The following is a 26428-nucleotide window of genomic DNA, read 5'->3' as shown; positions in this document are numbered from 1 at the left end:
TGATAATTTTTTGTCTTGTATTAAAATAGCTGAAAATAAATTTTGATTGTGAAATACAAAAATGTTCTGAGATACTTAATTCCTAATTAAAGACAAATAATTTTTCATTCATTTACAAAAGTAATCCTTTACTTAAAATCTCTCAGTGGAGATAAGTACAATCTTTTATTACACAGAAAAGAGAAGACAGTATTGGAGGACTGTTGTATTAGAACTGTACTACATGTTCTGTGTAGGCAGAACTCATACCTTTGCTTCTGCATTCTAATTAGTTTTTTACTATTCCCTCCTACAAAAAAAAAAAAAAAAAAATCCAGACTACACTAGGGCATGCAAAAAGGTTTGTATATATTAAGGTGGATTTGCAAAACAAGAGAAAGTGAGTAGTTCCATTTTCTGTGTTTGCACAGTCCAAAATTTTTGTTTGTCTTATCAGAAGCTGATACATTGCACAGTCTTGAATACAAACAAGCGTAAGAGCAGGAAGGCTTCTTCCCATATCTGACCTTTGGGATGAATTTTTATCTGTGCTCCTGAATGGTAGCCTTTACCCTCTGAACAACCATCATTGTTTGCCCTCTGGGATGTGCTCTTGCAGAAGCCCTGTTCTGAAGATATGCACCCTCTGGAGGGACCTCTGATGATGAAGGTGGGCAACTTTTAAATGAGGAGAACCAGGATAGTGATGAAGGCATGATTTCCCCAAGCTCTATGGCACTGCTTTTAGAATAATACAGAATACCTCTGCAGAGAAACAAGACTAACTTGACTCTTAAGGAAATATCACTAAAAGTACTTTTTTTGTCTTAAGGATAAAGTAAATTTGAAAAGGTTGGAGGAAGTGGAGAGAAAAAGTGCTAGGTTACTGTTGTATTGTCTATGAAATGGTTCTCTGCTTGGGGTGATTATTAATCAGTCACCATTGTTGTAACTCTTCTTTGTATGACGTCAAAACAGGTGTACATGCTAAAGGTACTCTGTGGCCCTGAGTGGCATTCTTCATGCAACAGTGGTGCATCAAGGCAGATGTCTGATGGATTCATTTCACCTGACATCCCTAAATGGAAGGGCTCTGCGAAGTGATAGAAACAGCCCTGCAGAGCCACTAATGTCCATTAACTATGCCAAAAGGGAGTGGCTACTATGTCAGCTTCTGTGAAGTCTACTCTGAGTAATTTGAAGGTTTGTCTGGGTCAAATCAAAAGTAAATCTAGTCTAGCCTTATAATATGGATGGTTGCTGACAGCAGATGCTTACAGAGGGGCGGGCATAAGAATAGATCAGACATGTCATGGTACTCTTCAGAATGCTCTTACATATTCAATGATTTGTGCTTCCAGTTCTGCTTCTGGTAGAGGTGGTGTCTTTAATCAGTCTATTCACCATGAATTTGTCCTGCTCTCCTGGAATGACTGTAAAATATTAACAACTGTAGCATCCTGGGCAATGGGTTTCACAGCTCACAGGGTGAAGAATTATCCAGTATATTATTGGTATCAATAAAAGGGGTTTCTCCTCTGTGGTGAATAAAAAGGAATAGTAAAAAACAATAGATATAAATTGTGAATAAAAAATAAATTGTGAATAAAATTTAACTCAACAGCAGGCTCCACCTACCAAAAACCTTTCATCAGGCTTCCAGAAGCATTTCAATTATTTGAAATATATCCTAACAACTGCTTACTGTGATATCTGAGTAAGAGGAGTTTAGTACCTGAGGTAGTGCAGCCTTTATGTCCTATTTGTAACTGGTTTTCCACTAGCATTTCTCAATTACTTGTAACAGCTGTGCTCACAGCTGGTTACTTTACATACACCTCTAATGGGTTTTATAGTTTACTACATATAATCTGTTTCAGTAACAACACGGTGCATCCTGTCACAGTCATCACAAGGACTTATGTCTAAGGTCTCAGGCAGTTCTTACATCCACTCAAGGAGTTGGCAAAGGGAAGAGGATGGTAAGATCTGCTCCTGTTCTCTGACTGTAGGAGATTCATGCTGTGTAAGCTGCTGTCTTGCACCTCTTTCTCTACAGAAATAGTCCTTATCTAAATTAATGACTGGCTATGAAAACTTATTTCATAGTTTAGAAAGGTACTTGGTGTCACAGATACAGTTAGATGGCAACAGACAAATTGTGTGAGGCATTAAGACGTGGGCTACCTATGTTTGCATAGGACTTTACACTGTTTTGTGTAACTGGTGCCTTTCATAGTGGGATTCTGGTACTTGAAAGAGATTTCTAGGTGCTATCAAAATCCAAATGAAATTGTGGCTGATGTAAGACAATATTGTTCTTAGCTATCCTGATACCAGTGTTTTTTTCCAAGTGCTTTTTCTATTTAAAAAGACACATGCATCCATATGGTTATTGTTTTCTATAATGTCTCCTAATTTGCTTTTCACATACATAAAAATGTACTGGTTTTCCTGTAAAGTATAATGGATGCATTTTCATATAGAAATTAATTTCCTGTGTATCCCAGTTCATCCTTAAAATTGTGTATGAGGGGTTCTGCTTTCGTCCTCTTTCATTAGCTGTTGTTTTGTAAGTTGTGATGTCAGTAAAAAAGACTGATATTCATGCGGGAATATATGTACAAGGGTCCTCTGAGAATGTAATTTTTGTAGAGTCTGACCTACATCAGTGCTGGGCATTTGCTTACAAGCAGCCTGGCAATGGCCTGTAGGGAGGGGCCTTGGGCATCTGGCTTGAACCTGCCCTGTGTGGTGAGAACCTGGAAGAGATGTCTAAGAGAAAGCTTAGAAGAGCTGTTTTTGAAGATGACGGATGAACGAAGACAGCTTTGTGTCAGATATAAAACCTTGTCCTGCAAGGAAAACGCTTGAGGAAAACCCGGGCTGAGCCAGAGTAGCTGCTTGGTAGGCCCTGAGAAAGGGCCACTAGGACTGTCTGGAGATCCTGCCCGCTGAGGAGTTTGGTGGCTTTGCAGGCAGATGGCACATCTTGCTGTGGCTGTGGTGAAACTGCTGGGAATTGATTCATATGCTGGGAATTGATTCATTTCTGCAGGCAAGGCATGAGATATAGAGAGCTCTTCATCTCTGCTGTAGAAAGGTTTCAGCTTTTTCCAATAACAGTTCTTTAAATAGGAGTGCTAGCATGCAATCAGCAAACTAGTGTCCTTACTGAGGACTGGAAAGACGTGTTTACTGGGTGAAGTTCAGCCATTGGGTGTTTCCAAGTTTTGAAATGCTGGATCTGACTACTGGGAAGTCAAATGGAGTGACCCTGTGAGTGTGGAGGTGGAGGACACAGCGTCACAGCTGGCACACTCGGGCTCTGAGCACTTTGAGCTCCCCCACACCCCACACCCCCCCGGGAGCTGTAGATGGCTTTTGCTACGGTTGTTTGGTCTGTTCAACTCCTGTGCCTACAACCATTGTTAAAATCCACAGAGCTCCTTTTGCCAAGGTTGTCCTGACATTGTTTCTCAGTAGTGCTGGTGCTGCCAGACTACCTACTGCACACAGCTACGTGTTTACCGTCTTGCTGTGAAAGCTCAGTATTGTACTTTTGCCAATATAAAGAGCCTGCCTGGGTAAACCTCTACCTGCCACTTAACACTTGAGCAGGGATTCTTCTCAAAATCCATGGACAATATAAATTTTTAGACATATTGCTGTATTTTTGAAAGATATTTTGGTTCAGTAGAAGGCTTGGCAGACACAGAAGGTGACATTGCTGCTGGGCTCTGGATAAGAAAATGAGGTGAGTACTGTACAACAGCTAAGGCAAATATGGAGGTGCAGCAACCAATTTTTCATATTTTAAACAATGTAAGTGCTGCAGAGGATGTGAACCTGATTTCAGCCCGCTCACATGCTGGAGCAGGGCTCTTCTTTCTCCCTCCTTCTTGATCCTTCTCCCAATATGTGTTTTTGCACTAATATGTCTTTCACTTTATGCCTCTATTGTTTGCTTTTTTAATGCTTAGATTCCATCTGCTGTTTCTTGCTGTGAGACACCTAAGTTGTTTGGGGTTTTTTTCTCCCAGTTTATGTTCCATATGCTGTATCTGATGGGAAGTGGGATTTTAGAAGGCTGCAAGAAAAAAATTCTAAAGGGCTGGCAGTCTCTACGTTAATTTTGTGAAGTTACATGGCATGTGGCGATTGCTGGGTGCTGCCTTCTCCCTTGCTGATTTGATGTTTGTGCCACTTCAACAAAATCCTACTGAAGTCAATGGAAACAGAAGCAGAGGAACTTTTCAGTGGTCAACAGAGAATATATGACTAAGCTCCAGCTCCCCTAAAGGGAGAGTTGCAGTGGAGGTGCAGTGTGGGGCAGATCCGGAGTGTCTCAGGAGGTAGTGGAGGGGATGGTCTCTAAGCAGTTCAACCTTCACCACACAGTTCAGTACCAAAAGCACTGAGCATTTGCTACTTGCTTTTACTTTTCTTCCCATTGCTCAGCAAATCTGAAGAAAAGGCCTAGAGCATTTTTAAATGTACCTTGTATCTAAGAGTGTGTAGAAAAGACCAGGGACCTGTTTCCAAATAGATTCCTGCTCAACCTCCTGCTTTTTTCGTCTGCTGCCTGTTTTCCTGCACCTGGAGGGGTTATCAGTAATTAGTATGGAGTCTCCATGGAGCACTTTTATTTCAAGTAGCATTTCACAGCAGATGTTTATGGAAAGCAGCAGTGTTTTGATGTGCAGTTTTAATTATTTGTCAGTTCAGCTTGGTTTTATTTGAACCTGCATACCTATAAAGACTGAACAAAGATCTGTCAGTGTTAACAAAACAGGTAGGCCTGGAGAGTCAAAAATGTGCAGTTGACATTGCTGATGTTAACAGTACTGGGTAGTTAGTTGGGGTAGGGTGTTTTTTTTTGCTATAGATGCTCTGACTCACTGCTTTGGATGGCAAGTGTACAATTTAAAATCCTTTTACTTATGACTGCACAACATCTAGCCCCTGAAATAATTACTTGGGCCTACCTCACTGCAGATTTTTTCTAGGAGATCACCTGAGAATATGACATTTTATTAAACATGGAAAGGGCCCTAAATGACTGCTCTGAGGCTGTAATTTAATCTTATATGTGACAGTTTTATCCTATCATTTCCCTTGGCGTGTCCTTTCCCCTTCATTTCCTACCCTTTCTCTCTGAAATCTCATTTGATTGGGAATTTTGGGTATTTGACTGGGGATTTGTGGATGTTCACTGCAATGCAAGCATTGTCCTTGCACGTGCAGTAAATTCAGTGTGCTCCAAGTGTGTTGGAATTTATTGTGCAAGGCCCTGACCCAAAATGAGGTCCTGAAAAGCTCAGACAGACAAATAGCCCAGAAGTAGGTATCATATCTCAGTTGGAGATGACTGTGTGATCACATGAGCTCTAACCTCTCAGTCTTGTTCCTTGGCATGTGCAGGGCAGCCCCCAGCAGGCCCCCTCTCCATCCAAGAACAAGACATCTGGGAGATGGGGTCTGTGTGGATGGAAGCAGGACTATTCACCTCCTAAGGGTACTGGAGAAGGGGGTACTGAAGAGGTATGCACAGAAGAAAAGTGGGTGTTAGATGCCAGCCATAACCCTCTCTCTACACACTGGAGTATACAGCATTAGTATACGCTGATGTCTTAAGAGGTCCACCCTCTTAAAAGCTTTGATTACAGACTGAGGAAAGGAAAGAGGAAAAAGGAACAAATCATTAAACATGTAAAGCTATTAAGCAAGGCTTTAATTTATAGCAGTGTTTCTATTCCTGTTATTCCTGTGCCTTTAGAAGCTGAAAGCTTTTAAAAGGAACTTGATTCATCACATTTGCATCTGACAGTGGTACTGAAGGTGAGCCCATTGCCGTGCAGAAGGAATGGCAGAGTGCAGAGCTTATTTCTGATGACCACAGTGCCACCTCAATGGCAAATATCCAAAATGGGAAAGAGAAAGAATAACATAGAGGGTAGAGAAGCAGTTTCTGTCTGGTGCTGCCTGACTTGCAACTTCAGTGGTGGAGAGAGGCAGGAAGCACAGTCACATCAGCCAAGCTTAGGCTGGCTGAGCAGGGAGGCCAGGCTGTCCCAGCTGGGCTGCAGTTGTGCTACAACAGCTTCAACCTTGGCAAGCTAAACTAGGCGTAAGCAGAAAGTAGAAGGAAATAGAAGAAGGTGGCAAAGGCATAGGAGGATGGGTGCTGGGGGTGCTGGGAAGGTTTCCAGCAGCCCAGCGTGATGTCCCAGGCAAACCTTTCAAGTTCTTTGCCTCCCAGGCTATGACAAAGCCATGTGTTGGATCACAAGCTTTGGGAAAAAGCATCTGCTCCACTGGATCACAAGATGGGGGAGTGACCACAGCTCAAGGCTGTGGCTGGTGGGGAGGAACCAGGACCTAGCAAGGCTCCTTTTGCGGCAGACGTGCCCTGTAGCTACAAACCCACAGTGGGAGGAAGCTTTGACTCTTTCCAGCTAATATAAACTACAGACTGGACTATTGGAGAATGTGGAATGAGGGCTGGAGGTTGCTGGATCTGCATGGATACACTGCCACACTAGGGAAAGGTAAAGGCCACTAGTTCATGAAGATGACTAAGGCCCCTTGGTTCCTGGTATGGGCATGGTCCTACAATGACAGAGCTTAGCTGTTTCACCCCACTTGCTTTTCTGGCACCAGGATCAAATTAAGGATGGGCGATGGCTGTAAAAGCCCATCCTCTCCTGTATTTGTGTTCCTAAACTAATCCTCATTTCCAGCATGTTGGCTTTGGGTAATTGATTTCTGGTCTCTCCCACCTCTGACTTTTCAGTCAGACTTCATTGCCAGGACTGTATTAGCTGGTCATTTAGTTGGAGCTAACCAAATAATTTTTTTTTCTGCTGACATTAAAATCTCTTTTCAAGAGAAGGCTGAGTTAGACTACTCTCCCTTCAGTGATCTGTAGTACAGACTTTAGTTCAGACTTTAGTTCTTAACTTGGAGTGATTGGATGACTTATTTAGGGAAGGTCATATCAATATCTACCTATGAACTGTAAATAAAACTGTGAGTTTTTTTGGTAGCTTACTATTTATGGGCTCCCTAAGAATATGAATCAGGTTGTGTTTTGAAGAAGGAAAAGAATAAATTATTCAAAAACTTGGACATTTACAGGGGATGACAACAGGAGCTACATCACTCTTTCATGGCACTATGAAAATGGCATGTACTATGTACTATTTTCTCCAGAACTTACCTCACTAGTCAGCAGTGACACAGATAAGTCAGCAGCAACGATGAATGCAGCAAATTTATGAGGGAAAGTAGCCTGTTTTTTTTAAAAAAAAAAAAAACACCAAAAAACCAACAAACAAAACCAAGTACATAATGACCACCCCCACTCCCATCTCCCAACACAAAAGACATACACATTCAATAAACCTATCTGAAAGAGTCTGGTTGTAACGGCTATGGGGGTAAAGTGCAAGATTGTTCACTGAGCTGTGAATCCATTTCCTCTTCACTAGGGAGAAGGAACCCACATATCAACATGTAACAAGAAAAATCTCAGGAGAAATGTTATGCATTTTGTCTCATTTTCCTTGTCATTTTCCAAGCACGTTTTTGTTTTGTTGAAGAAGTAGGATTATTTGTGGAGTATCAGCTCATTGTCAGCAGGCAATTCTCAGAGTTAATTATAAGAGAACAGCACTTTGAAGCAATCTCACATTTGGAGGTGTAGATCCCTGTGAGAGTGGCTGCAGCTGTGACTCCTGCAATCTCCTCTGACCATGAGGTATGTTACGGGATCAGTTCTGTTTTGAGACCTGTGTAGTCCTTACTACTGACCACATATGGAAATAGTAATTTGAGTAATACTTGTCATTTTGGGTTAGTGTACGTAAATTTGATGTGTGAAATGAGCCAGGGAAAGCAAGCAGCTAAGTGATATCTGCATGCTTTTGTTGTAGAGTCTTCCACTTCGGTTCTGGGGATGCCACTCCTGAATTTTCTCTCTTGATTTTTGTTTTAAGTGTGTTTTTGTTCCAGTGTTGGAAAAAACCCACTCCTTGGATCTCCTTGTTGTGGGAGTGAAATATGTCGCTTGCTCTTCGCAATAGGGATTCTCTAGACAGTTTAAAAAGAAAACAAACTCCAACTAAACATAAAAAACCACCTCTCTAAAAACATGCCTGAAATCTCTGGCCTTTTTTAAACTGTGAATCCTGCTGTGCAGATGCTTGCTGTTCCTGAATGTTGGAGCTAAAATGAAACATACCTTGTTCTCTCTCTTTGAGCAAGTTCAGCACATGTTAAGGGAATCAGAGAAGCAGTATTTTGGCACAAGAACCCCAATCTTAACACATGTACACACGCTGCCTGATGTTTCATTTCAGGTTATAAACTGGATTACAACATGCTTTCACCCTGTGGGCATTGTCCAGGGAAACCAGACTGGATCTGTCTGATGCATAAAACCAATCTGACTAAATGATCACCAAGTGGAAAGTAAAGAATGTACGCGGAATTTGAATTTTTAACAGGAATTTAGATTACGTTTCAGTCATGCTGAATGATTATTAATACTATTTACCCCATCAATTCAAGAATGGAATAAATATTATATTCTGGAAACTGTGCTAAAATATCTTATGGCAACATTTAAAACTTCTGAAATAACTATATCTGCCCTAATTAAGTCAGGATAGCACAGACAGTATTTAGGCTGCACATGTTTTCTTCTTGATGCAAATGGAGCTTTGTGTCCTTTTATTTGTGGGAAGCTTTGTTAGCCTCAGTTAGCTGAAATACTTGCATATGATTTGTTTTTTTCAAAAGAAAAGATACACTGTATTTAGAGATGCAAATACTACCTTGTCTGCAAAACCCACCAGCTGTTATACTGGAAGACAAAGCTAATTCTATGTTGCTTTACTTCAGTAGTGTCTGTGTATTCACAAGCAGCTTTTTAACAACCTTCTCTGCATAGCTTAAAAATAGCAGGGACCAAATTTCTATTTGATTCCTTTGGTAACAGCCTAGTAAAATCGGAGTTGATCCGTGATTTTAAGAAAAATTTAAGCAAGCAAATATATTGACTGTGAGAATATACCTTTTTATTAATGTTTGTAGAAAGGCTGAACAGTGTTAACTTTGATTCTCACATTCCTTGAATATGAGTTTACTAATTGCTGACTTGAATATTTGACTTGAGTCTGAGTCAGGTCAAATATGTGGTTCTGTAGTAGAAGAAGCTGCTGCTGGTTTGTGTGTCAGTAGCACAGCTTTCTGAAGAGGCTCTTTGCTTCTGCTTTAAACATCTGGGGAGACAAAGAGTGTTTGTGGGGTCTTTTGTTGCTGCTGAAAGTTGGAGCGGGGAAGAATTACATTCCAAGAAACACTCTGAATCTGGAAAAATCAGGGTGGAATAATTAAGTACTAAGCTTTATCTTCTTTATAAACGAAAGTGCTTTCGTTTCATCTGTGATGGCTCCCCTGGTAATGGATGTTATGTAATTACTCTCCCCTTCAGAATTAAATCCTTTTTCCGATTTGTGAGTAATATTTGCATATGTATTTCTTAGCTGCATTGACATGCCAGATGCACAGTGGTAGCTGTCTCCGCCTGCTAATCCTGTAATAACATTCTGGTGACCAAATTCAATGGCCCTGCGCGGAGTCTCGGAACAGCTGATTGCTGAGTAGGGAGGAAAAAAAAATAACCCAGCGAATCTGGTTGCAGCTCTCTGCTGCATCCCCATCCCACAATCCCTTGCACCATTTGCTGCAGTCTTTCTACACAGGCTGAGTGAGAAAAAGATGTGCTAAATAAAGATTGATTGGTTTGAATCCTGAAGGGGTCTCCCACTTGTAAATGACCCCAGGGAAAAAAAAAATTCACGACGACTTCACTGGGCCTCCTCTTATTCTTCCATTTTTTCTTTCCACCTGTCCTCTTCGTGGAATGGAGCGTCATTCCTTAGAGCACAAAATCTGTTGTGCATCTGATAATGACTATGCTGTGATAGGGCTTCTTAAACAGTTTTACGCGTGAGGCTTGAAATATTAACAGATGATGGTTTGTTCGTTTGGATTACTGCGGAACTGCAACTCCGTCCCTGCAAGGATTTTATCCTCAGCACTGCACTGATTAAGCTATTTTTCTACAAAGATGGGTAGGTCTGAAATGCTCAAGTTTGCTCAGTATTATTCCTGGTGGTTGCTGCTGGGTTGTTCCTTCTGTTTTGGCCCCTGATCATTCACTGCACTTCTGCATGCTGTAAGAATGAAGAGGGTTGCTGTGTTTTAAACAAGGCACTAAGCTGATTGCAAGAGTGGGAGAGAGAGGAATGCAAATTTAGCTTATCAAGCCTTTTACACAAGTGGACTGTGTGGTGGTTATGATTATTAATTTGTTCAGTGTGTTCTGTATTGGCTAATTTTGGGGCTGCTGCTAGAAATGGCTTGAATCTGTTTATTCCTAAAGACTATGGACAGGTGATCTGTCTGTTTTAAGGACTTTTAAGCCCTAGCTCTCCCAGTCCTTGAAGCAACATTATTGAGGTTCCCCACCCTTTCTTACGGCTCTCGAGGCCTAACTGTTCCTTTGGAAACGTTGCTATTGGAAACCTATTCATTCATAATACATGAATAGACCCTCTGGGTTGTGAACACCATTGATAAGAAGAGGATGAACAAGCTGCAAGCAATTTGTTCTCCTCAGGCTGTACTTTCAGGCTAGTTGCACCTCTGGCTGGGTGGATTTCAGTGATAGCAGTGTATCAGCAACACAGAATTCTACTCTTTCAGGAATAAAATCCTGAGAACCGAACAATTATAAGTTTCCCCAATGTCTTTTTGTTGGCCAGGCCATGGAAACTAATATAGGATTTGATAACTATTCAGGAATTCCAGAGCTCATTTGAAGATACCTGTAGGAAGGGTGCACTTTCATTATTGTATGTTTCTACCTACCTGAAACAACTATTCTGGAACTGTTATTTGTGTTTTTTCTTTTCACCCTTTTCTAATGCTAGAGGAAGTTCCTTTCATATGGGTGGGGCCGCACCCTGAAAGCATGCATGCATAGTGGGGCAAGGATTTCCACTAGCTTAGAGAGCCATTGTGTTCTCCTTTCTTTGCTGTATAGTGTATTTTGAATGAAAAATGATAGTCATATCTCCAAACAGAAGGAAAAAGAACAATGTTATTTTTGGGGTGGCTGGGAAGATAGCAATCCTTGAACCTCAGAGGAATGACAAAGGGGTACATTTCCTGCACTTAGCAAACCTGAAGTGTGTGTGTCTTATAGATAAATGGGTGGGAGGTTATATCATTTTTGGTGCAACATTTTATAAACCTTTGGCTTTGCATGTTTAAATTATGAAGTGTAACTATATTGAGAACTGATACACTTATTTTCAAAGCTCGTGCTTCAGCTACTCTTTATTAGCTTTGAGACATTATGAACCTCTGAAAAGCATCAGTTTCTCAGCTCAGAAGATGCTACTAGAAAAAAGAACATTTTTCTTGTAAAACTAGTGTTTCTTTACAAAATCCCTCACTGCTAATACATCTGAAACTTAGTCTGCTGTTTTGAGGAACTGCTGCAAGCATAGTAGTAAATCAGAAAAAATACTGTGGTGAAATTCAAAGGCATTGTCCAAAATGTGCAGCTTTTCCTCAAATAGTCTGATTGTACAGTTACTTTCATTGAGTAAATACGCAAAATCATCCTTCTCATAAATACATCATCAAAATTGCATCAAAGGTGGAGCTGGCTCAGAGAAGCTGCAGAATCCTGCAAATCCCATACTCAAAAATTTTTTTATATGAACCACTTAAGAAGTTGTACCAGGTAATGGCCAAAGCCACTAATGTATTGATGAAATTCTATTTCCAGGTGCATGTTTTAAACCTGATTTATGTGAGCAAAGTGAATAAATGACAGTCATGGCCTCCTGTGTTTCAGACAAAACACAGAATATTAAAAGCACTTTATTTCTGAGTCTTTAATGGTTTCTTTCATTGACAAAGCTTAAAGCATGAACATTTGAAAAATAAAGTGGCTGGCATGAGCTAAGAATTACTTGATCTTACAGTGAGATTGGGGGAACGTAAAAAACCTAAGATGAAGATCAGATTAAGTCAATATTAATATTTTCAGGCAGCAGAAATTTTTCTTGTGTAACTGCTATTTTCTGGTATAGCTCTACTTGATAAGCAAAAATACCTGGTTGCTAGAGAACTTTCTTCTGTTAAATGACAGGCAGCATTCACCAGAGACCTATTCTTTCATATCTTAAGTACAGTTTTTTTCCCAGTAGTCTGTGTTCAGTCTATAACAAAAAAATTATACCATTTGTGTGTCCAATTTGGAAATTGTGCTTTCGATAAGAAGTCATCCTGCTTCTGATTATCTTCCCTGTTTTGTATGGGTTGCTGCCCCTAACATTTGGGGAGGGAAAGTGGGAGGCAAACACAGCTGTGTCAGTGGTGAAATGTATTTTCTTTTGAAACACATCACTGATGTTCTGCATGTTATGCTGCCAAGTGTATGAATATGTTAATGTGTATTTGATTGTCTGCTCTTTCTACTCCGTTTTGTAAAAGCTATATATTTTGGTTCCATGCCTTGTAAAACCATCTTTAACACAAGCTTGTAACATAGTTTCCTAATTGATCTCCTAAGGTTTATTATGTGTGATTTATGGCATTTAAATAGGAAAAATTAATTTGGGTTTATGTAATACGCACATTTTATCTTACTATGGGGAAAGAAATTTTAAAAATTATTAAAAATTATTTAAAAAGACATGAAAATATTATCAATCCTGAAATCATGCGTTTTTGGGTCATGAATTCATATTTTATGAATATTAAAATAATTTTTACCATTGCAGTTTCCCCTTTATTGGGAAAAAAAGGAAACGAAAGGCCCTGCCGTGAGTGTTTTCCATTGAATTAAATGTCAGTTACCACTGTTGGGTTGTGAGTAACTTTATGCTGCTGTATTTGCTAGCATAGAAGCAATGACCTAGGAACCTGTTATTGGGCAAATCAGTATAGCATGATCCATAATTACTGTCGTTATGCTAGAAATAGCCACTTGCTCAATGTAGTAAGTAAACTATACCAGTATGGCTAAATACACAGCTCAGCATGGCTCAGGTCTGACAGATTAGTGTGCCATCCATTCAAGCATAGGAAGAACATCTGATGTAAAACTGATGATAAAATGCTACCCAGGTCATGCAAATAATTGTGGAATTGAGTGACTTTTGAGTGTGATCAGCACAGAGGCAGAGGGCTTATTATTTCTGTCTTGGAAAGCCAGAACTGCCCTCAAGCTAGATCTCAAATTGCCTGAAATGGGTGGCTAAAAGTGGTAGAAACTGTTTAGGGAAAAAGTCAGACCCTCAGGAGTGTACCTGAAGTGAAGCAGTCCAGCTGGGCTTGCTGCTCACAGAGCAGAGGAGCCCCTGTCAGCTGGGGGTGCGGGAGGACTGTCAGAACTCGGTGCTGTGACAGAGTTACTGTGATCAGCTCCCTGGGGAGCGAGCCTGTGCCTCCCAGCACTCCAGGCTGCTGGAAACGCTGATGGAGAGGAGTTCTAGCTGGGCCACCCTGCCAGGGCCTCTGCATGCAAGGTTTTCCTAAATTATTTTAGCAGGCAGTTCTCTAAGGGTGTTTCCTTCCTTTTCCTCCTGTCTTCTCTTTCCACGTATTAATTCTGTTGGCTATAATCTGTACCTCCAGTTGAAAAGAAATTAAGTTTTTCTCTCTGGTGCCTTGTGCCGGGACAGAAGGTGTTCCAAGCCTGCAGTTTTAATTCTGTCAGTCACTAGACTTCTTTCTTACCCTTTTATTTCATGCTTTTTATGCCAGGTTATGAAGAGTCTTTAGTCCGAGAAACGTGATTCTTACAACAACTTCTGCCTATAATGCCATTTTTCTTGCATTTATAATTTGGATGTGCTTCATGTATCGTTCCCCCTAACTTTGCTGAATCTCAGCAGCTATGAGTTGCCTCTGTTTTGTTTATTTTATCGTGAAGATTTTCATTTCACCTATCTCACCTTTGTTGCTGATGCAGAATTTGAGCATTCCCTTCCCAGGGGCTGGCTGGTTCTGGAGCTTCCTTCTTGGGGGCTTCTTGGAGTCCAAATCTACCATATTTTTGGCAATACCGGCACTGATAAGTGAAAAAAAATTGTTAGGTGAACCATTTTCAAACTGTGATGCAACCGTTTGACTGGCTGGTGCAGTTCCAGTTTAAGCATTTTTCCAACAGTACTGTAGATGTAAGAAATCCGATGTTTGTTAGCACTGACTGAGCCTACTGGTCCAAGAACATTTTTATCGTGGGATTTCTTTAAAACCAGACATCCTTGTAACTCTTTCAGTCCAGAGGCAGCATGCCTTTCACTATTTCTTCTCACACTGAGGTGGTGTAGACTGTTTCCCAGGCTCTTATTAGTGATAAACCATTTTAGAAGTTTAATTCTTCACTGTTTTGGTTTTATATGGAAATATGAATTCCTGCATAAGGATGAAACATAAGTGAATCAGTAACTGATTTTTTTATTTCATGGAATTTATAAGCCATTTTTCTTCTTCTTTTCCCCACCCCGATCCAGCAGTGTGCAGGGTAGAAGGGAACAGGACCCATATGTCAGTGGTCTAGGATGGCCAGTGAAGGCTCCAACATCCCAAGTCCTGTGGTCCGTCAGATTGACAAGCAGTTTCTGATTTGCAGCATATGCCTGGACCGCTACAAGAACCCCAAAGTACTTCCCTGCCTGCATACTTTCTGTGAGAGGTAAGTCCTTTCCTCATGTGGTGTCTTGGTATTTGTGTTGTGCGGCAAGCATGGAACAAGGCATCCTTTAGTGGAGGGAGACTTTTCTCTTTACTTGTAAAGGACATGTTAAGGCATGATAAAGTCTGGGAAGGCTGGAGAAGCAGGGCTGTAGGAAAAGAAATTTGTATCAGGCAGGAAGAAGAGACAGCGGTGAAATATTTGGAATACAATCCTTTTATGCAAGAGTAAACAAAAAGTAAATCCAATTAAACTAATGAATACAGTTACAACAATGTGAAAGGTGATGACAGCCAGAATTTGGACCTCAAGTTAATGGTCTCATATTTATCCCGATTAGCTTATAATTGGAAACAATAAAGAACGTTCTTTGTTGATTTACTAAGCCAAGAAATAATTATCCGATCCTTTAATGTCCAAGCCTTAGACATGATATATACATTATTAATAACCTATGATTAAATGTCTTCATTATTCTGCAGCTTGGTTGACTGAAGTGGAAAAACTCTATGAAAAGAGATGTGATAAAACAGCAACCTGCCTTTTACTGTGTTCAGCTGAATGAACTGAATATGTATAATGATGCTTCAGTGTTGTATTATCCATCAAATGGTGGGGAAAATACAGCATCTGCAGAAAAGTTATCCTGAAGAATTAGTGGTTAGAGTTCTTTATCTGATGATGAGATGCAACTCTCTGTGGATTATATATTGAATGGCAGGAGAATTTTAATAAATGGTATGTGGTGTGAACACTTATTTAATTTAGGAGATTTTCACCTCTTAGTTAGAATTGTGGTGTGAATATCTAACTTTGCACAGGGTGCAAGAAAAACTGTGGATATCTGAGTGTGTCAGATGAACTGGTCTTTTATAGAAGAGTAGGATATCCTGGCATTACAGAAGGCAGCAGTGAAACCCTTGCTGAAGTTATTGGAGACAAGATTTTCACCATCATGTGTTAAGTTTCCTGACTTCAGTTCATGTGTGAAACCTAAGGTCAGCTTCTGGTTTTCACCATAATCCTCTTATGTTGATCTGGTTATGGAGAGAGGCTGGAAGAACTCTTCCAGGGTACTGCTGAGGTGCAAAGCCTAAGCTCTCCTTTCACAGAGCCTTTACCAGGGGGTCAGGAGGAGAGCTGCCAAGGAAGATGAAGAGTAGTGCAACTGAAGTCCTTGGAAATGGATAAGAGCTGTGGAGCTGTGTGAGGTCACACTCTCTCGGCATCTCATGAGAAATTTTGTGTAGCACTGCTTCCCTTGAGAACTGCATTCTGCAAAGCTTCCTCTGCTAATAGGACTATACCGAATAGAGTATATTGCAACTATATGTTGCATGCCCAGCAGGTGTTAAGTTCATTTTCAAGGCCCAAAAAGTGGCATTAACTGTCACCTAGGCCAATCTGCTGCATATTGTTGATCACAGAACTTTTGTGTCAGATTTATATTCTGTGAAATTTATTTTTTCAAAAAAATCCCGACACGAGTCCCACCTCCTCCCAATTGAACACAAACAAAAATCTCCTCCGAAACTCCTCTTAACATAAACAGTGATAACCTAGGATGTACTTCCCTATGTAGTAAAGAAAGCTGTGTTGGTTCTGGCTAGCTGCCAAATAACTTTCCTAATTGAAATAAATGAAAAAATGTCCCTTGTTTTCATTGGGACCATGTTTTACCTCTGAAATACTAAACCCACAAATACAAGTTAATAAAGGAGATTCTGTTGAAAAGACAAGGATCAAACACTGGTTAGTCAAAGACACAGGCTCAAATACTTGATGCAACTTCATGTCTGTCAAACTTTATCTGATAGTTCATAATTTTTACTGTCCTGTGAGCAGGATGCTGTAGATGTCTGGCAGCATGAATCAACTGCACAAAAATCTCTAAAAAAGGCATTTAACTCTTGGAATAATATCAGCTTATTGAACTTTTTTCATGTGGCAGAGGAAAAAAGGTTTAGAGGAAAAACAATATTCCCCATAACCACTTTTACTTCTGAAGCCTGTAGATGTACCTTTCCTTTTATAATTAGGGGTAGCACTATTTTAAACTAGTTCTTTAACTGAAGGAAGTGTTCTTTTTCCTCTCTGATGATACTTTTTCTTTCTCTCCCCTTCCACCTCCCTTTCCCATAGGTGTTTACAGAATTACATTCCAGCCCATAGCTTAACCCTTTCTTGCCCCGTGTGCCGCCAGACCTCCATTCTGCCAGAGAAAGGGGTTTCTGCACTCCAGAACAACTTCTTTATTACCAACCTGATGGATGTCCTGCAACGAACGCCGGACAACAGCATTGAGGAGTCCTCCATCTTGGAGACTGTCACTGCTGTTGCTGCAGGCAAACCACTCTCCTGCCCCAATCATGATGGAAATGTAAGTGAGACGACCTCCTGTGATATGTACAGGTATTGATGTGTGCTGATTTGTCTGGGTTCCATGGATATTTTGTTCTAAAAAGATAGCAGGGGAAGTGGAATCACACTAATTCTTTGATTTTATGATACGTCAACAAAAGACAAGTGATTTTTCAAATTAACACAGATGTTCTTAGTGGAGTGTCTTAGAGTAGTCAGGATATTATTGCATCCTCCCAGTCATCTGGGATGATACTGTTTTTTAGCACATTTGGTAACAACTGTTGTCCTGCAAGCACTGAACCTTGTGCCTTTACCTCTTTGGGTTGGGTTTCCCTAGCTCTCTTGCTTGTAGCATCAAATATTGCTGTGGGAACCTGTGTGTTTGCTTAGACAATATGTGACAGGGAATTTACAAGCTTAACTCACCTGCACATTTAGGCAGTACCAAAAGGTATGTGAACATATTAACATGGAGCCAAATAAGAGTGATCTCTAGCTGAGGACGCTTTGGGTCAGCACAGGCTAGTAACGGAGAGCTTCTATTTATCTGCAGTGTTTTGTGCATCTCGCGTATTAGTTTTTTGAGGCTGCCTTTTTTTCCCTTCACCTACTCTTTTAACCCAACATGTCCCCACATACATCCTCAAATCATATCAGTGAATTCATTGGCAAGTACCCCCAACTGAGTAAGTGTTCACAGATTGATGCCAGAACAGCTCTAACTCTGCTTACTTCACAATTTTCAGTGTTAACCTGTGTGACTTCATGATAGGCATATGAGCTCCTGATTTATAGCTAGGCTTATGCAAACATGTAAGTAAACCACATTACAAAGCTCAGCAATGCTGTGTTGCATACTGACTGCTGTACTTCTATGCAAGTTAAGAAATATGTACCAGTAGTTTAAGACAACTTTCTGGGGACTGTTTTATTTGATACTCAGTGTATGTATATTGTATAGGAATAATTTGGCTGATAGGTAACGATTACTGTAACAGAGGAATAGCTCAGTTTCCTCTCCTTTGCTGACCTGTGGGAATTAGGTGGACTTGTAGAACTGATTTGCTGTACACTCTGGTTAATGAATAACTGGTGTAACTTTTTTAATGTGTACTATACCTGTGTTTGTGTAGTGGTTACTGATTAATAAATGCCTAGTTTTTATTTGCATTCTATTTCCTCTCTTTAAAGTGAATCATAGTTCTTTTTTGACATAGCCACTGTGATAGGAGCCATCTGATTGTGAAATGCAGAAGAAAAATCAAAATGAAGGTGTTGCTTGTTTTGCATTTTAAATTATCAGCTGATTATTCTTAAGGTGCACTTAGAAAGAAATGGTTTGCCTACAATTAAAAATATGCCACCTTATACCTCTTGAGAACTCCTTTCTTAAGGAAAGGGGGATTTGTAAGTCCTCTAAACCAAACTGACTTGGCTTGCCTTGAAGCACAGCATGCCTTTTAGGATGCTAATAATGTGTGATGGGAATATCTTCTCGCTTCAGTAAGTATCTGGGAGATAGGAGCTGGGGATAGGCTGAGGATTACTCCAATTTAAAGTTTTGTGGAATTAGGAAATGAAAAGCTAAATGGCACACATTAATCCTTGTGATGGGAGGAGCTGAGGTAAGCTTTGGGGAGAGCTGCTTGAGGCTGGCCAGATGGGTCTGGCTGAAGGGCAGGGTGCAGAGGCCAAGGTGCTGGGCACCTTAGGCATCACTGAGGAACGGATTTTGATGGCTTCATAGGTACAGAACATGAGGGCACTGCATGGCAAGTAAGTTAGCTATTAGGAAATGGTTCTTCACACTGAGGGTGGTTGGGCACTGGAACAAGTTCCCCCGGGGAAGCGGTCACAGCACCAAGCCTGACAGAATTCAAGAAGCGTTTGAACAATGCTGTCAGGCATGTGGTGTGATTCCTGGGGCTGTCCTGTGCAGGCCCAGGAGTTGGACTTCAATGGTCCTTGTTGGTCCCTTCCATCTTAGAGTATTCTATGATTCTGTGATTCTAAATGCCTGGCTGCTAGTAGCTTTTCAGGGGGATTTAGGAAGTGAAAGAGGATTGAGCTGGTAGCTGGAGAATGCCTTCGCAGAACCAGCAGTCATTATGCATTGAATCCTCCCTCCATTAATTTCTACATATTGCTTGCGGTAGGGTCAGACCCATTGTATTTTTACCATTTGCATGAAGTATATTTCTTTTAAATATTACCAGATTTTCTTCGTATTAGCTTGGAAATAAGTTTCTGTTTAATCAAGTTTTTTCAGTCATTTGAGCCATGCTGGATTTAAACCTCTTTGATTAAAATCACATAGAAACTGATGCACAGATATTTTCTTATTAACTTACCTGTCTGCTTGTAATTTAGCCTTCCTCAGGCCATGTAGGTTAGATATGTTCCCTTTCAGTTGGTCTCTTATTCCCGTCACCCATATTTTCCATATATGTGTGTATTCTATTCCTTCTGTGCACATCCTCTCATCCTCCATTGTGGAATCTTTGTTCTGTGTGTTCTTATGAAAAATGAAACTTAGCTTGCAGTATCTTAACGTGAGAGATGGTTTCCTGTGCTTGAAATATAAACAAATGCTTCCTCATATTGACCCAACACAGAGCACAAATGTATGTTCTTCTAAGTCGGGGTAATAGGGCACATGTGGAACTTTTGAACCTACCAGAAGATTTTTGCCTTCTACCTACACATTAAAATAAGATTGGCTTTATTCTCAGCTGCTAAACATGTGCAGCTCTTGTTGTGTATAAGCATCCTGGATCCTAACATTGATCCATGATCATTTAGGGGCAGCTACAGCAGCCAGGACAGGGAAGGCTATGAAATTCTAGTTCCATTACTTCATAGTATGTAATGTGTGGTGTGGACTCTTTGCAGTCACCCATCCTGAAAAGTCCCTGCTTGGGTTTTATTTGAATTTGAAGTGAAAACCAGCCCAGAGTTGAGGATCCATGCTTTTACAGGGGCAATGTATTTTCTGTCTATGGAGTGTAAGAAGAGAGGATACACAATATTGTAGCAAGAGAGCATGCCTTAGCTCTGACTAGCTTTTTCTCAAAAGATCACAGTATAGCTTGGCAACTTGACAGGTATAAGATTTTGTTTAAAAAACACTTCCTGAATTTGTGCAGGTGTTGCTTACTACCTGTATGCTTCTCTTGGAAAAATAAAAAAGCACCTATCCTTGATATTCCGATGAAGTGACTTCATACCATACCTTTTAAACCCTTGTTTTTTCTCCTCACCTCTGTACTTCCCACCATGTCACTTACTCGTGTATCCCATTAAACTGTAATCTAATTCTATTCTGTACTCTTCAATATTCAGTGTGTCATTGAGGCTAAATAAAAAATGCAGAATAACAGGGTTAGACTCTTAATGAGCATTAGAACTAATAAACTGAGCTCAATGCTGGCAAAATTTTGTTCTGCCTCACAGGGAACATTTAATATAGGTAGGAAGCAATAGTGTGACCGATACAATCATATCTGAATTGGAAAGTCATACAAGGGGTTTGGGTGGTTCACTTCTATGTAAGCATATTGTTTAAGTCATGACAGTCTTACAAAAATATTCTAAAAATTTGCTTAAAGTTTTCAAGTTTACAGTATGGGTAAGGCAAAAGCTATGACTAGGCAGAGCTTTTCTAAATTTTATCAGATATCTCAAATGTACCCTCAGATGATTCAAACTTATATTTTTCTAAAAGCTAAGGTACATGCTAGCCCTGGGACAGAGGAATTAAGCATGTGTGTGTGAGATGAGGAAGGTGGGAAGCACAGAGCCTTTTTCTCTAGGCTGCTCTTTTAATTCAAACAAATAGAAAGCACAGGATGAGCAATGTGATTTTAGAGAAGTGGGGCTTGTGATTGGTGAGAGCCTTTTCCTCAAGACCTGAACTTTGAAGAGCTGGAATTAGTGTGTCTTGACTTCGTGTAATCTAATTCAGAAGTACTTGCATCCTTGATTATGCAAATTTAAAAGTTTCTGTAAATTCATTTTAATTACTGTAGTGAAGATATGCATGGGTCTCCAGTTACATCATTGTGCTGAAATATGCTGGTCTGGTTTAAGGTGGGAGTTAGTGGATGGGATTTCAGAACCAGTCACGTCTTTACAGCTGATGGGAATGTTCTCATTAAATTCAGTGAAAATACAGCTGAAGCTGGTATTGGATGCCATAGTATATCCTGACCAAGAGCTCTCTTCAATTTGGAAAGGAGAGGTTCAGCCAAATGTCATTTTTTGAGTTATTTCGTAAAGCAAACCTGTTATAATGAAAAGCTTTCTGGGAATGTCACAAACTGTGATACCCATGTTGGGCATGGAGGGGAGAGATGAAAAGCCAGCAATACATGTCTGTCTGTAGTTAGACATTAGTCTTACCAGATTAAGAAATGCTAGAAAAAAACTTAGCAAATCAACTTATCTAGACACTTGAAGCCTGAATTGTATTAATATTAGGTTTTCCTTCTCCTTCAGCTATGGCACAATCAAAAAAATATAGTGGGAAATGAAAACTCTCTCAAAACATTTTAAATTTGACAACTATTTCTGTGCAGACATACACATTAGGTCTTTGTGGTCTGCTTGCTATTACCATTCATGTTACTGTATTACCATATGTGTTTCTCTGGTGCATGAATAAAGAGGAAGAAAGTTGTTTGGGCTAAACTTCAATATGCTAATGAAATGCTTTCTTCGTGATATATGTGGCTGCATAATAATGATGTTTATTATAGGGTGTTCAGTAGGAAACAGAAATATTAAATTATTCTAATCACTGTATCCAAAGATAAAAATATTGAATAAATAAAGGGCTTGTTAAAATATCCTGAGCCTAAGCATTGTATTATGAGGAGGCAGAAAGATGAACACAGTTGGACACTCATTCAAAATAAATGAAATTTTTTTGTCTGTATAAAAAGACTTCAGAGTTTCCTAAGAAAATATTCTTCCTTTTGGTTGTTTCTGCTTGCAAGTTCTTGAAGCCTTTGAAAAGAATTTAAATCCTAAACTCTGCTTAACTAATTTCCTCTATGCACTGTAAGAATGCATCACATCATAGTGCCTACCAAAGTAACTACCAGGCCTCGGGGGATCTATTACCATGAAACTGCTAAATTCACAGTGACTAGAGTAGTGTTGATGAGGATTGTAATTGTTTAAAAGGTCTACTTTTTTTTCCCCCCCCTTGCTGATATATTTGATGTTACACAGGTTCTTTGGAGCAACTTTTAACTTTTCTCTGAAGGGGCTTACACAAATGGCCGACAAATGACTAAACCCTCATTGCATGTGAATCCCATATCTTGTGAATTGAGATAAGAGGGAAGAATGGGAATAAGACCAAAAGGAGCTTATCAGAGGCAAATCCCTATTAATGCTAATAGCCACGTGCAAATCATGGTTCTTGCTTCCCCCTCCTTAATTCTCAAGATGCCTTGGAGCAGCCAGCTACTTTGCATGGTACTGTTACAGTTTCCTCTGCTCACCTGTAAACAGCTGATTCTACACAACCACCTCACTGTCAACCAACATCTCCAGCACAACCCTCTTGTGTGAGATATCTGAGTGCTAGAAGAGCACCAGCCAAATTATTCAAGATTCTCATGCTGTGTTCTGAATGCAAAAGAGCTGCCAAGGTCTTCCTTTGAAGCATATACTACAGGCTTCTTTGTATCCTTTTAATAAGCCTAAAATGCTTTGTGCCCAAGGACTTCCTAGCTGTAAAAGGAAGTCTCATGCTGCATTTGCATATATGTGCATTATTTTGACTAACTTATGATTTTGGGCACAGCATTTCTCTCCTTTCCCTTCATGAATATATTCAGAATTTGGGGTATCTATTACATGTAAAGATCTATTTTTATCTCTAGACAGCATCTTACTGAGAACATAACAGGTTCAAACAATCTCCTCCTCTTTCAAGTGTAGATCAGCATTCCTATTATAATCTCAGATATGAAGTTTTGATGGTTTTAAGGGATTAGTAAGGGATATGGAGATTTTCCCCTGCAGCAGGTTAGTTCACTTAGGGTGCTTTTCCTCTAGCAAATAAACATGCTGTTTGGTGAGTCCCATCAAGTTTATGTTCCACCAGAGGTTCTATTACAAAAAACAGCCTAAGTTTACACTTCCTTTGGCAGAACCTCTGGGAAGACTAAGGATCAAGTTAGTGAGGGTACTTGAATGCCCTGCTTTTTTGAGTTGTTTCACAGAGTACTTAAGACAGACACCAAAACTTACTATTACACAGTATAAAGATGATGTTAGGACCAGCACTGAAGTCCAGCATTGTTCACAGGCTGCTGTTCTGGTAGAATAAAATTCATTTAAACCAGCATTTTAATATGAAATATGTAAGAATAACAACCATCTTTTAGGCAGTAAAGTTTTAGTGTCTAAAAAAAGAGAAGCTTTGTCTCAGAGGTTGGATAATAACAGGAGTTCAAGACCCAGTAAGATGTGCTTTGAATTGTGCTGCTGCTGCCATGTTTGAATGTAGAGTTGTGCACTTTTCCAGGTGATGGAGTTCTACTGCCAGTCCTGTGAGACAGCTATGTGCCGGGAGTGCACAGAGGGAGAACACGCAGAGCATCCCACAGTACCGCTCAAGGATGTGGTAGAGCAACACAAGGCTTCCCTCCAAGTCCAGTTGGATGCTGTCAACAAAAGGTGGGGAGACTCCACTGATTATTTTCCATTTTCAGTTCTATCTCTGGCTTCCTGTGTTAACTTGGGTAGATGTTTTAGTGTGCTAGTGCCATAGTGAGGCTAGCATAAAAAAAATCCATTGAGTGTGATGTTAGAGAAAAGAGCAAAAGATTCCTATGTGTCTTTTGCAAAACAGAGGCCATTAGAAATGCAAGTGTCCTCCAAAGAAGGGGCATAAAATGTTAAGGAGAAAACTACGATCCAGTTATGAATTTAATGATTGCTAAATAAATAATACTGGTTGCTAAAAAGACTAGTACAAACACTATGGTGCCAAAAAGGCTAAAAAAAACATGAAAAGGTGAGGTAGATCTAGTTATATCTTCTGGAGTAGATATCATGTAGCATAAAGGTTGGAGGATCCAAGGTTTCATTGTTGGTAGTGCCTAAAGTCTAATAGATTTGCATAAGGGAGGGATTATTTTATGAGACCACACCCACTATGTGGTTATAAAAGAAATGAACTTACTTCTGGGAAATGACTGAGTTTAAAGACAGCCTGCTGATTAGAGAGTTTCATTAAAAGATACCAGGGCAAGGGCCAATGTTTAATGACTTTTGAAACAGCAATCTTTGTAATGTAATTCCTCCCTCAGGCTTCCAGAGATCGACTCAGCACTTCATTTTATATCTGAAATCATACACCAGTTAACCAACCAAAAGGCTAGCATTGTAGATGACATTCATTCCACTTTTGATGAACTCCAGAAGACTTTAAATGTGCGAAAGAGCGTGCTGCTCATGGAACTGGAAGTGAATTATGGCCTTAAACACAAAGTAAGATGCATGTTTTGTTTCAGTGAAAAGCTGTTAATTTAATCATCCAGTTTTTACAAACGATGCAGGATGCCACTTTGACAAATTGTGTCTGAGATCCAGAGAATAACTTTTTTGGGAAATCAAGTGCTGCAGAACCTCGCTTGTTGGTGCTCAGCCTTATAAGTGGAATACAGACTCTGCCTGGGCAGATAGCCCTTTGTGAATGGTGTGTGAGGAGGATCTAAAATGGCCAACACACTAAGCAGGCCTCTACTTAAAGCCAACATGCTGATGTGCAAATGACAGTAAGGGAACACCAAAGGAAAGTCTGAATTCTTGGGCTACAATCGTATGAACCCCTCCATGAAGATACAGGCCAAACAATTTGTCCTGAATAACTGAGTAGGGCTTCCTGTTATGCTTCAAAGCACTGCTTTCCTTTCCAGTACTTGGTAACATATTGCATGTTAGATGTCATCAGTTGGAACACATTAAGATTGGAGGGACATCTCACTTTCTCAGGGGAATGCTGAGAGCAATAGATTACAGAGCTATATTCATACTTTTACTTCCTATCTGGATGATTGAATTTTGGGGTTTACCACCTGTATTGTAGACTAAGCTGCAGAGGAGGAAAACAGAAACCTGTACATTTTTACAAAAAGAAACCTGTAGCCTGGTAGGTAGGGTTTTTGTTGAGGATTATTAAGTCTGAATCAGGAAAATGAAATTATTTAGTCCTTGTCTTCCTGGGCATCAGTTGTCTGTTTTATATAAAAGAAAAATTTCTTCCCTCAAAGTAGTCTTGAAAAGAAAATAACATCAACAACTGGAGTTTCAAGAGTGCCTGATAGTATTGGCATCTTTGGTCATTCTCTGCCATTGCTGAGCAGCTTGACCATCTCCAGATGTCTGAAGTGGAGGAATGTTGCATTCCTGGATCTGGAATAGGCTTGATCATTAGGAAGGTCTTGAACTGCTAAACCTGTGAAAATGGAGGAATTCTAACATGCGTACAAGATGTGTACTTTCAGAAACAGAGGGAGCCCAAGACCACTGGGGCACAGAAGTTAGTCATCTCCAGAGCTAAGCAGCAACTGAGAAGTTTTAGCATCAATAATTTGGACTCAGATCCCAGGTTCATCTAAATGTATTCAAGATATCACACAAACGTACTTTCTTAGCAAACAAATACACATTGGATGTGTACAAAGTTTACACTAGATAGAATATGATGTTAAATTATCTTATTGTTGCTGAAAGGGATTTAAAATAGTTTAGTAACTATTTTGAACATTAGAGAATCTAATTTTTGCAAAGTTGCACATAAGCAGTAAAAGAGGCATCTCCCCTCTTTATATTTAAAAAAAGCAGTTGAAATTGGATTTTACTTTTGAAGGAATAGTAGTCCCGCAAAATAATTCAAACCCAAATCTTCAATCATTTTGATCATACTTTTCAAAAATGAAAAATGAAAGATTGGCACTTTACTAAAAGAAAGTTGGCGGTTCAGTTTCCAATGGACTGAAAGAGGCCTCGTGTAAAATACTCAAAGTACATTTTAAATAGTATTTATGTTAAGATTTAATATTTTCAATCTTTGTAATGAAAGAAAACTATCTTGAGAAAATATTGGTTTTAAAACATAGCTGCAAGTTGTCTTTCTCATAAGTTTGTGATTTCTTATCCCAAGCATATGGGGTTTTGTCATATTGGGAAATTATTAACTATGCACTCTCTTTAACTACTTATGTCCTTGAATAAAGACAAAGCAGATTACAAATGCCTTGTATTGAATCCTGAGAG

General features: G+C 39.8%; 1 protein-coding gene across 17 annotated transcripts in view; it reads left to right on the top strand.

Moving 5' to 3' along the window:
* Positions 1 to 26428, top strand: part of TRIM2 (tripartite motif containing 2) — a 91158-nt gene that overhangs the window by 35703 nt on the left and 29027 nt on the right. For 8 of the 17 annotated variants that reach the window (XM_051790549.1, XM_051790538.1, XM_051790535.1 and 5 more), the window contains 4 exons: positions 14586 to 14767; positions 16910 to 17147; positions 23673 to 23824; positions 24460 to 24640. In XM_051790549.1, the coding sequence (XP_051646509.1) occupies positions 14634 to 14767; positions 16910 to 17147; positions 23673 to 23824; positions 24460 to 24640 (705 nt within the window). In that variant the 5' untranslated portion in view covers positions 14586 to 14633. Of the gene's footprint in view, positions 1 to 3340; positions 3737 to 7451; positions 7742 to 9222; positions 10122 to 14585; positions 14768 to 16909; positions 17148 to 23672; positions 23825 to 24459; positions 24641 to 26428 lie in introns of those variants that run through there. The other 9 variants (XM_051790544.1, XM_051790552.1, XM_051790546.1 and 6 more) reach the window with 7 other exon arrangements.

Source organism: Manacus candei, unplaced genomic scaffold (genome assembly GCF_025592945.1).
Source record: "Manacus candei isolate 608988 ecotype Guabito, Panama unplaced genomic scaffold, ASM2559294v1 h1tg000028l, whole genome shotgun sequence".
NCBI classification, from domain to species: Eukaryota; Metazoa; Chordata; class Aves; order Passeriformes; family Pipridae; genus Manacus; species Manacus candei.
Note: the sequence above shows the minus strand (reverse complement) of the source record. Positions and strands in the feature narration are given on the sequence as shown.